Below are 12,653 nucleotides of genomic sequence, written 5' to 3' on the forward strand. Positions count from 1 at the left end.
TCAGATGCCTGAGTGGTGTTTCAGTCTTATGTCATGTGGAGGTTTTAGTTCTCTGTGGCTTGATGGCTCTCATCCTCAGCTGGAAGATGGAGTTGTTACTCGTGACGTCTACGGCTCTTATTACGAATTGTGCAGTTTCTACAGATCTAACCCAATCAAAGTCAAAGCCTGTCCTGGAAATTATTATGTCTACAAACTTGTAAGATTAAATGGAATGATCCCAGCCCCCGCATATTGTGCAGGTACAGTCATTCTCTTATGTCTTTTTCTTCATTACAAATTAAATTGTGAGCTTTGCTAAAGACTGCATTTCCCAGACCTGCTTAAGATTAATGAATTTACCATGGAAATGATTTGTGTTTGTGTTTCAGTAAAATTTTAGCAACCCCTATATTGTTCCTAAAACAGTTGTTTTCACCACTCCCACAATATAGGACTTCAGGATCTTGCCAATTTAAAAAAGGCTATTATAGGTTATTATAAAAATGATAAATTATAAAAAAAAAATAGTACAAGTACAGACCCTTTCCAAAAAAATTGAATATCATGGAAAAGTTGATTTATTTCCATAATTCCATTCAAAACGTTAAACTTCCATATATTATAGATTCAGGGCCCACAACTTAAACGATTTCAAGTATTTAGTTGTTTATTTGTACATGATTTGGGCTTCCAGCTCATAAAACACACGAAAACAGGATTTCAAAAAATTAGAATATTACATGAAATCACACAGTAATTACACAGTGATACCATGGTCATTTAACCAGGTTTTGGTTCTTTTGGCAGTGTGGGCCGGTGCAAATCCTGCTGGAAAATGAAGGAAGCATGAAGTGCTCTGAAAATGTCCTGGTAGACGGCTGCGTTGACTCTGGATTTAATAAAGCACAGTGGACCAAAGTCCTCTTTTCTGATGAGAGCAAATTTTGCATCTCATTTGGAAACCAAGGTCCCAGAGTCTGGAGGAAGAATGGAGAGGCACACAATCCAAGATGCTTGAAGTCCAGTGTGAAGTTTCCACAGTCTGTGTTGGTTTGGGGAGCCATGTCATCGGCTGGTGTTGGTCCACTGTGCTGTCCACTCAACGCAGCCGTCTACCAGGACATTTCCAGAGCACTTCATGCTTCCTTCAGCAGACAAGCTTTATGGAGATGCTGACTTCATTTTCCAGCAGGATTTGCACCGGCCCACACTGCCAAAAGAACCAAAACCTGGTTCAATGACCATGGGATTACTGTGTAATTACTGTGTGATTTCATGTAATATTCTAATTTTTTGAAATCCTGTTTTCGTGTGTTTTATGAGCTGGAAGCCCAAATTATGTACAAATAAACAACTAAATACTTGAAATCGTTTAAGTTGTGGGCCCTGAATCTATAATCTATGGAAGTTTAACATTTTGAATGGAATTATGGAAATAAATCAACTTTTCCATGATATTCTAATTTTTTGGAAAGGGTCTGTATTAAGTATAAAATATCCTTAAAATGTGACCAATAATTATTGTTGTTTATGAAGCATATAACATTACATTTAAAATTATGGAGCCACTAAAGTGACATAAAGCGCACAAGTAAAATTCCGCTTACGCACAGTAAACATTAGTGCACTAATTAAGCATAATCATTAAAACTTAAAGAAATTAAAAACAAACAAATACTGTGCTCGCATATTATTGTGTTCAGTTTATGTATATGATCTAGTTTTCTTATGCACATGCAGTTGTTTTTCATAGGCATGTAACATTTTGTGTGTACAAAGTGGTGTTTAAAAAACAATATAAAACATCACTGCTATAGAAAATACTGCAATTAGCAACTTGCTAGAAGAAATCAAATAACTATGTTCTCTCTTTAATTTCCCTTATCAGTTGTTGTCGCCAGTCCACCAAGTGTTGACCCTTGCTACAGTTATAACAGTCTGGATGAGCCTTGGAGAGCAGATAAAACTTCAACTGGTGATTACTTCAATTTCAGATGTGATAGTGATGTCAACTGGAATGGCTGGTACAGGATGTTCTACAATGGTCAGAGTGCCCAGATGCCAGAGTCATGTGTTGATTATGGCATGTGTGGCTCAGAGAACCCACTGTGGCTCAACGGCCCTCACCCACAGCTAGAAGATGGAGTGGTCACCAGGAAAGTCTGTGGTTCCACAGGGAATGACTGCTGTGGTTACACCTTTCATCCCATACAAGTCAAAGCTTGTCCAGGAAATTATTATGTCTATGAGTTTCTCAGGCCAATATACTGCGCAGCTTACTGTGCAGGTAAACGCATTGTGTTCTTCTTAAAGTATATATAATTTATTTATAATTCTGAAAATTATTGTATACATACTTCCCATTTCAGAAGTCACAAACCCGACAACAATGCACACTACAACATTGGCAATACCAGTCACAGAAACCAGTGGTAAAGTATTTTCATTAGAGATTAAAGTTTGTCATGAAACTTTTGCAGGTTGACTCAAAGTTGAAATTCTTTAAATGTGTTCTTTTATGTTTTTAAAAATTATATTTTTTTGACTTTTTTTGTTGTCATTTATTGTACATTAAATGTACATTTTCCAAGTCACAAACACAAGTATATCAGGGTTATTATCGAAAACTCAAACTCAAACCATCAAAAACATTTGCATTACTTGAAATAAAATGAAGTGAAAAAAAAAAAAAAACTTTACAAAAGTTAATTCATTTCATTCCTAGCTAATCTCATCAATAACCAAAAACTTAAATTAATGATCAAATTAATATAATTAAAATACCCAGTTTACATTGATTCAAGCTGTAAGTGATTGTGAAACTAATGGCTAAATATGGGGTCATGTCATTACTAAAACAAGCTTAAACCCAGCTATTGTCATTAATCCCTTTGGTTCTCCTCTAAGGTGAAGGAGACCACTGTTCTAAACTCAACTGCACTGAGGATGAAAGCTGCGAAGAGAAACATGGTGTTTATGGCTGTTTCTGCAAGGAGAACCATCACAGATCTCAGCGTGGATCCATTGGTTGGACTCATTTCAAATATACACTGCCCAGCCAAAAAAAAAAAAAAAAAAAAAAAAAAAAAAATTATATATATATATATATATATATATATATATATATATATATATATATATATATATATATATATATATATATATATATATATATATATATATATATATATTTTGCTGTTTGGATTTAAATAGGCAAATGCTCAGGAGTCAATGATTGGATCATAATTGCAATGAGTATTATGTTTCTAGCATGTTATATGTTTGGCAACAGTTCTTTTAACCCTAATTGATGGAGTGTGTTGCTTTTCATTTCTTAAACAACCATGTAGGAAGACACATCATGGTCATTTTCCAGGATGACAATGTCAAGATGCATCAGGCTCAAATTGTTTTCAAAATGATTGGGAGGGAGCATGAATAATCATTTTCACACATGAGTTGTCACCTCTGAGGTCATTGGAAGTCTTTGGAATGTGCTGGAGGAGACTTTACAGAGTGTTTGATTTTTGCATTGTCAATACAAGATCTTTACCAAAAATTTATGAACGTCTTGATGGAAATGTTGTTTCCTACATATATACAAATGTGTCTTCCTACATACAAGATCTTGACCAAAAATGTGCACCCCTTGATGGAAATGTTATTTCCATCAGAGGGTGCATTAATATTTGGTAAATATCTTGTATTGAAAATCTACTCCAGCACATCCCAAAGACTTTCAGTTAATTTAAGGTCTGGACTCAGAGGTGCCAATTCATGTGTGAAAATTATTATTTATGCCATTCCCAACCATTATTTTCAATCTTAAGCATTTGCCTATTTAAATCCAAACAGTTTTTTTTTTTTTTTTTTTCATAGACAGCCTGCATCATTGATTTTATTTTTGTTTTTGATCACAGCTGACATTTCTCTCCCTCAGATTTCATTGAAACCTGTGAAAACAGCTCTGGCTCCATGTCTCTGTCTCGCTGTCAGCTTTTTGAGGCTGGTTTTCCTTCTGACATCTTACACCTCAATGACCCCAACTGCAGAGGAACAGTCCGGAATGGCAGAGTGGAGTTCTATTTTGACAACAATGACCACATCTGTGGTACAAGTCTTGTGGTAGGAATCATTGCATACATGCTCAAATGATCAAAAGTACAACAAATCTTTTTTTTTTTTTTTTTTGTTATATATAAATACAATTCTTAGCTATTATTTTAAGTACAAATATTCAAACAATATGTCCCAACAGGCCAATGGCACCCACTTCATCTATGATAACTTTATTTTGGGGGATTCTGGATCTGGGCATATCATCAGGAGGGGAAAAAATCTGAGGATCCACTTCAGCTGTGTGTACTCACAAACCCAATCACTCTCCATGGACATCAACCCTCTGGAGAGGTGGGACTCACATATTAAGAATACATAAATTCTAAATACATACATTAAACCAAGAGTCTCTAAATTGCTTTAAAATTATTTGTTTATTTAATTTTCAACAGCATTGTGCACAGGATCCTTCCTGCTGGTCAAGGGACATATCAGGTCAGGATGATTCCCTATCAGGATGCTGAATTCACACGTCCCTTCACTGGTAGTGTGAACGTGGAGCTGGACAGCCGTATTTTTGTGGAAGTTCGTGTTGATGGAGTTGACAGCAGTCAGTTTGCCTCAGTGATTGACACATGTTGGGCTACACCTGTGAATGATCCTCATTACTCTCTCCGCTGGGACCTCATCGTTGACATGTAAGCCATGTGTTATTTTAATATTATTTTTTTAAATAAATACATTAAACTTGGAGCATTTGGGAAATCTTTTATTTGTTGGACATTAATTATTTTGACAAAAAGGGATAGATATCTGCACACAAAAATTACAGCTCCACAAAGTTTATTAATAAAACCTTGCACGTTTCGACCAGTCAGGTCTTCATCAGGCACAAGCCTGATGAATGAGATGCAACTCTTTATGAACAAATACATTAATTGATTTTCATTTAGAACTTATATTTTGTTCATATAAATTAATAAAAAATGATAATTTTGGATTGATACTTTAGAATTTGTTTTAGATTATTTATTTATTTTATAGCACAACAGAAGGAAATGTACCAAGTAGAGACAGAGCACTGATACAACATTTTTCCACAAATACCGATTGTTCAGAATGATATCTGTCCATATCTATTCCAATATTTGGATTTTCTTTAGGATAAATTTCTCCCAATTAATGGTGTGAACAATACAGGGAATTCTCTCACTTGGTACATTAATATTAGAAGTTAAAACCTAATTATTAAATTGAACTGCTATTTATTTTCAGATATTATAATTACACTCAAATAAATACAACTGAAATGTTTTTAAGAGGTCTATATACAGCAGACTTGCCTCCGTTTGTTGACAGTTTAACAGCATCCCTCCACCACCCCTTCTCCTCACTTCTAGTCCTAACCACTCTTACAACAACCAGGGGGAGTACTCTAGCCTGGTCCTACCAAACTCTCATACATTTAATTTGTACAGAGAGTCTGGCCACTCCCCATTGACAAGCGTTAACTTCCTTGAAGGAGGGTACTCTGTTGAAGTTTAAAACTATTGGATCTGCCATGACCAATCGCTAGCGTTCGCCTTAGCCAACTCATTCACCACTAATGGAGCGAGCTGGAAAATCTAACTTTTCCTGAACCCTGTGGGGAGGAGGGCCACAACATCATGGCTACCAGCAAAACTCAGCAAAGATTTTTCTTGCTCTAACTTCTGGATATTCAGCAGCCTTGCCACAATGGACCGAATGGCTTCGCTCGCATCTTTCTCCGCTGCCATTACTGAACTACAACTCAAACTAGCGCACAACCTCAACGTCATCGTTCTCAGCCACTCCCTCTGTTCAATGATTGGACAGGTAAAAATTGGCCGGAGAAAACCCACTAATATATATATATATAATTGAATTCGACCTTCCTACTAGTCCAGTCTAGACCTCCTCAGCAATGAGTTGCAGTCTGACACGTTTTTCCGCCCCTTTTGGTTGAAATGTATCATCTCTGAGCATCTACTGTTTTTAAAGGGGTGGTTTAATGGCCCTTTTTTACAATATGTAAAATAAGTCTCTGTTGTCCCCAGAGTGTGTATGTGAAGTTTTAGCTCAAAATACCCCACAGATAATTTTTTACAGCATGTTCATTTTGTTGTGTGTCACTTTAAATGCAAATGAGCTGCTGCTCACGGCACAGAGGGCGAAGTTTCAAGAGCTTGTTGTGTATGTGTGTAGGAACTGTTGTAAGATGCCTACAGAGTGACGTGCTGTTGCATTTGTGTTACGTACTGTATTGCATGTGAAAAGACGGATGCGACAGCTTGAGCAGACTCACAGATGTGCTCTAACAACTCTTCCTCTTCTCAACATGGACTGTGTGTTCCCGGGGGCGGGGTTTATGTAAATTTTAGGGTTAGTGATTTCACCAAGCCGAGAGGAATGTTGTGTAGTCCCTACCAGCCGTTTGTTGTAGTCCTTAAAAAACGATTTATTTAAAAGCAAATATCTTCCTTTGCTTTGAACTTTGAGCGTTGTAACTTTGCAGATGTTGTTTATGCTCAAACTGCAACATTACACACTAACTAAAGTTAGGAAATCATAATAAACCACCCCTTTAAAATAGGCCTATAGAGAAAATAATTGACCCAATTTGATCAACCCATATACCTATTATTAGCCGATACATCGGTGCATCCCTAGTACCAAGGCACCCATCAATTCCATTTTCTTTCTTTCTTTTTTTTTCATTTGTTGATCATTATCATTCTCAATATGCCCAGGTGTCCCAGTCCAAATGACTCAGTGGAGCTTCTGGAGAATGGTGTTTCCACATCCAGCCGTTTCTCCTTCAGCATGTTTATGTTCACAACAAACTCCACAAAGGTTTACCTGCACTGCACTATTCACCTTTGCCTTCTGTCAGACAGTCGCTGCTCAGTGGTGAGTTGACAAATCCTGTAGCAACATAATGTTTCACAAATGGAGTTGAAAAGGCACAGTATTTTCCATAGTAGGGTACAACAGGGTTAAAGGCGCACCAAGGTCTTAAAAGGCACATTTGATTAAATTAGTTTCTATATATTTAAAATATATTTTTATATTAACATTTTAATTACAGTATATTTATTGAACAAAAATTAATTTTATTTATTTATAAAAAAATAAATAAACAGAAAATACTAGGCTACAAATTTTGCTAAAGTAATTGTTTTGAACAAGTATTAACTGAGACATTATTAAAAACATATTACATTAGCTAAAGTATTTGCCCCATGTTGGTGAGCCCTTTACCCTGTGTGGTATTAAAGGCCCCACCTTGCCACCTCATACATTTATAAGATTTTTAAACAAAATAAACCACTTTTATGATTTATTTTCACATTAAATCTGCTGCTCCATCAATGTTCAATACAAACTTTTTTTTTTTTCTGCAATCAAAAAGCAATAGTTTTTATTTTACTTTGGGAGTAGTGAAAAGTTTTCCCCCCTGTGGTGAAAATCAAGTTTTGAATGTTGTTTATACGTCTATGTGGTGTTTTTAATATGCTTTATGACAAACCATGTGCAAAATCATGTCAACACCATTGCTGAGTATTTTCTCCTTAAAACTGCAGTGAGAGTGAGTGGAGGCGGGACTAATTTGCATATTCATAGAACCATGTATACTTATAAATGAGGCAAGGGTGTATAAAGGAGGCAAGGGTGTAGGCAACATTCAAGCTATTTTAAGGCATGACGAATTTTCATGGAACTTTTTTTTTTTTTTTTTTTTTCAAGAAATAAAAACTTTTAAATATGTCATTTTGGTGATCAAACATGAGTTTTAAGATATACAATTATTGACTACAGGGGGACTTTGAGGTGTGCCTGATTTGATATTGATATGTGATTGATAGTTTAGTTTTGGCCCGCCCAGAAGAAGGATGACATTTTAGTTACAGCTTGTGTGTGCATTCAAGAGAAACATCACACACATGAGAGTGAGAGCGTGCATAATAAATGCTGTGGAGCCCTCTGGTGATCACAAATCAGAACAACACAGTCAGCACAGTCCCTTAAAACTAATTAACAGTTCATGGTATTCACACACATAATGGATACTTGTGGTTGTCTTCTGTTGTTGATGTTTGTGACTAAGAAGATAATTATTTGATGACATAATTTGGCATACCGCCTTAATTTACGGTCTTTGTTACTTTTAGCACTGTGACTCTGAACAAGGCGTGAGAGAGGGCAGATCTGTGGACTTCCATGACAGCACTTCAGTATCCATGGGTCCATTTATGTGGTCTGACAGTAACAAAGGTGATTTATGGAATTAAAAAAGAGACTAATTTATATTGTTCATGCATATCTGACATAGTTCATATTTACAAATGATCACAAATCACACGCTATACTTTACATTGACTCTTCATAGGTGAGCAGCTCCCAGTTTTCCAAGTGCATGTGTCCAGGAATCCAAGTCTGCGTGCTTCTCTGATGGTTTTACTAATTTCTATGATGTGTGTCTTGATATCCTTTTAGACTATTTCCACTAAGAAACGTTTTAGGGATTCTTCCTGCAATCTCTGTTTGATTAAGGTTTTATAATCTCTCTCGTCTTTACCATATGACTTTACCATGTCTCCTTATGCTAAAAATACAAATTTGCAGACATTGTTGAACTGATTTTATTTTGATAAATGTCTTTTTACTCATGGGATGGAATATTCAAAATAATATGTTAAAAATAAATAACAATAAGCAAACTGATTTCTGAATTGTTTTGGTGATTTACGTGTCAGTTCAAAATCTTTGTGTTTTCATTCATGAGCCAATAATAAGTATACCTATTGATTTAGGCTATATCTCATGTTTCAAACATTAAACATGCATGTGTCTTTTAATGTGAATAACTAAAATGCGTGACCAGCAATGGCTGTGTTTCACAAAAAGCATTGTAAGCCTTATTAAATAATAGAAACCATTATTATGTACAATCTACTTATCATGGAAATAAATAAAAACGTAAAAAACATATGGAACTCTTTGAGCAAAATATGGGTTAGTTTTGCTCAGTTATGCTTAGCTCTAACATATTTTTCAGCATATTGTTGTATAGTTAACACAGTCTCACCCCAAAACGTCATGTACTGACGGGTCTTGACCATACGGCAACATACGACGAAAAGGGTACCCCTAAAACGTCCATATGAGACGAAGACATAAGCGCACCAGCAGCGCCTCCTAGCGGTACCCTAACGCATACCTAAACCTACCCATAACCCGAATCGTCACATATGGACGTTTTAGGGGTACCCTTTTCGTCGTATGTTGCCGTATGGTCAAGACCCGTCAGAGTTTAAGTCATAAATGACATACACCTTGCAAAATCTGTTATAATTTAGTTAAATCTGTTAAAAATATGAATCATTTAGAAAATAAATAAAAGAGATGATAAATTGCATGTTGATTTTTTATTTAGTACATAACAGATGTTTACATGTAGTCCACGACACATTATACTATTTGCATTTACACAAATGAAGCAGTTCAAAGGTTTACATGCACTTAATTGATTATCAATATTGAGTGTCATTACCTGGATGATCCACGGCTGTTTTTATGACAAGTCCCATGTTTGTCCTGAGCAGTCCTGTTCTGTTTCATGTAGTGTGTAACATAGCTCTAAGTGAATGAAAACATCCTGCAACATTTTAAATCTGAAAGTGCACAGTATATAAAGTTATTGTCTTTCAAAAGTAAGAGTCGACTCTGAGTCAATGAAATGAATCGTTTTTCAAACGAGTCATAAGCTGTTTCGTTGTGGCGTCAAGACGAAACATTAGCATATTGCTCACCCACTTATTGCGCACGCAGACACCAGGGAAAAATGTAAGCCCCTCAAACCGGCAGCTGGTTCATGTGGATACTGGATAGCATCATGTCGAGAAGACACTGTGCTCTATAATGTGAAGGCAAAGCCATTTTTTTTTCACTGCCAAATAATAATAATAATAATAATACATTTTATTTATAAAGCACTTTACATTTGACACCAAATCTCAAAGTGCTACAGTACAACATAATTAAAAACAATACAGTATACAATAAAAACACAACATGTTAAAAGATGGGACTAAAAACAAGCATTAGCTGTTAAAATAAGCCTGTGTAAAAAGGTGGGTTTTTAGTCCTTTTTTGAATGTGTCCACTGTCTGCGGGGACCTGAGGTGGTCTGGGAGGGCGTTCCACAGGCAGGGAGCAGCGACTTGAAAGGCCCTGTCGCCCATTGTTTTGAGCCGTGTCCTGGGCATGACCAGACGGTGCTGTTGGCCTGACCGGGTTCTGGTTGATGAATTTGGTGTGAGCAACTCAGTGAGGTAAGTGGGGGCCGCACCGTGTAGACAGTGATGGGTGTGAAGGAGAACCTTATATTCTATGCGGGACTGAATGGGGAGCCAGTGCAGTGAACGGAGGATGGGGGTGATGTGCTCATGTTTTCGCACCCTCATCAGGACCCTGGCAGCGCTGTTCTGAACATACTGGAGCTTTTGAAGGCTCCTGCCAGGAATCCCGATGAGGAGTGCATTACAGTAGTCCAGCCTGGAGGAGACAAAAGCATGGACGAGCTTCTCTGCAGCAGAAAGGGAGAGGGAGGGGCGCAGTTTGGAAATATTGCGGAGGTGAAAGAATGCAGTTTTGCAAATGGAGGTGACATGACTGTCGAAGGAAAGGTGGGGGTCAAATTTTACCCCTAGGTTAGTAACAGAGGGAGAGAGGGGAGTGGTGTGTCCAAAGAGTGAAACGGTGGTGATTTGAGAGGAGCGGAGTTGATGAACGGTTCCAGTTTGAATGGCCTCTGTTTTGGAGCCATTTAGCTGCAGGAAGTTTTGACTCATCCACGCCTTTATCTCCTCCAGGCAGGAGCTAAGGCGGGCAGCCGTGGCAGAGGGAGAGCTAAAGGGAGTGACTTGAAGGTAGAGTTGTGTGTCGTCAGCATAGCAATGGAAATTAACTCCATGCCTGCTGATGACACGACCCACGGGGAGCATGTAAATGGTGAAGAGGGTTGGACCGAGTACGGAGCCCTGGGGGACCCCACAGGTGACAGTGTGGGGTCTGGATTTTACATCCCCCAGAGCTACATACTCGGTTCTATCAGTGAGGTAGGAGTGAAACCATTTCAGGGCAGTACCAGAGAGACCTGTGTAGTGCTGAAGTCGGTGCAGGAGAATGTGATGGTCTACAGTGTCAAACGCAGCAGAGAGGTCGAGAAAAATGACGAGGGATGTGGAACCGGAATCAGAAGCCATCAGCAAATCGCTGGTGACTCTGATAAGAGCTGTTTCTGTGCTGTGGGAGGGACGAAAACCAGATTGAAATTTCTCATATAGCCTGTTGGATTTGAGATGATTATGGAGCTGGGTGGAAACAACTTTTTCCAGGAGTTTGGAGATGAATGGGAGATTAGAAATTGGTCTATAATTCGACAGTGGTGTAGGGTCCAGGGTGGGTTTTTTGAGGAGGGGTTTGATGAGAGCAGTTTTGAGGGAGGTGGGAACATAGCCTGTCTCTACGGACATGTTTATTATTTTGGTTATGAGGAAACTGATAGAGTTAGTGTTAGTTTTAAGCAGAAGAGATGGGAGGGGATCAAGGCGGCAAGTGGATGTTTTGGATTTACAGATGATGTTCTCGACCTCCTGCTGCGTTGTGGGGGACAGTTGTGATAGGGTTTGAGCGATGGGTGTTGCGGGCAGGTCTAGTGAAGTGCTATTTAGAAGTGGAAATGAAGAGCGAATAATGTCAGTTTTTGATGTAAAAAAATCAAGAAACCGGTTGCAATTTATATCAGTTGGACTGTAGAATGAGGAGATCTGTGGTTTGATAATGTGATTTATTGTGGAGAACAGTTTTTTGGAGTTACCTGGGTTGTTGTTTATAAGTGTTGAGTAGTGTTCTGACCTAGCCTTGGAGAGTGCTTTGGCATAAGCCCTACGATGTTCCCGGTAGGCCAACTTATGCACCGTCAGATCAGATGTTTTGCAGGCACGCTCCAGGACACGGCCAGACCTCTTCATCCCTCTCATCTCGTTTGTAAACCAGGGGGCAGAGCGGGTAAACGTGACTGTCCGGGTTTTTAATGGAGCAAGACAATCCAGAATAGAGGTGAGGCTGGTGTTGTAGTAGTCCATTAAGTCATCAGCTGATGAGTGAGGAGAGGGGGAGAGATGCTGGAGATGTTGACTGAGGGAGGTGGCGTCCAAGTTCTTGATGTTTCTGAAGGTAATATGGCGTTTTGGTTTGGTGGGAGGAACTAATATTGGGACTTCAAATGTAACCGCCAGGTGATCGGAGACACCCACGTCATACACCTGAAGGCCTGAAACTGAGAGGGAGTCTGTAATGACAAGGTCCAGTGTATGCCCCCTATTGTGTGTGGGGGCATCCACAAGCTGTTGGAGGTTAAGACAATCCAAGGTTTGTTTGAAATTTGAGGCCAGTTTACAGTTATGGGAGTCCACGTGTATGTTGAAATCACCAATAACCAAAATATTTGAGTGAGCTGTGCAGAGGGAGATTAGAAAATCATGAATGTCAGAGATGAAAGTTGGTTGTGGTTTGGGAGGGCGATA

General features: G+C 38.3%; 1 protein-coding gene and 1 long non-coding RNA gene across 2 annotated transcripts; both read left to right on the forward strand.

Moving 5' to 3' along the window:
* Positions 1-2,817: 2,817 nt before the first annotated feature.
* LOC307146689 (uromodulin-like) lies at positions 2,818-6,830 on the forward strand (the record flags this gene model as incomplete). Its single annotated transcript, XM_079850899.1, has 7 exons — positions 2,818-2,827; positions 2,890-3,009; positions 3,923-4,107; positions 4,241-4,392; positions 4,494-4,739; positions 5,766-5,898; positions 6,813-6,830. 7 exons carry the CDS (start codon positions 2,818-2,820, stop codon positions 6,828-6,830), a joined length of 864 nt encoding a protein of 287 aa, XP_079707025.1.
* Positions 6,831-6,836: 6 nt separating this feature from the next.
* LOC307147224 lies at positions 6,837-8,635 on the forward strand. Its single transcript, XR_013819240.1, has 3 exons — positions 6,837-6,972; positions 8,235-8,337; positions 8,453-8,635. It is a non-coding gene; the product is annotated as an uncharacterized lncRNA (long non-coding RNA).
* The last annotated feature ends 4,018 nt before the right edge of the window (positions 8,636-12,653 follow it).

This window comes from Squalius cephalus (assembly GCF_949319135.1).
Source record: "Squalius cephalus genome assembly, chromosome: 19".
NCBI lineage: Eukaryota > Metazoa > Chordata > Actinopteri > Cypriniformes > Leuciscidae > Squalius > Squalius cephalus.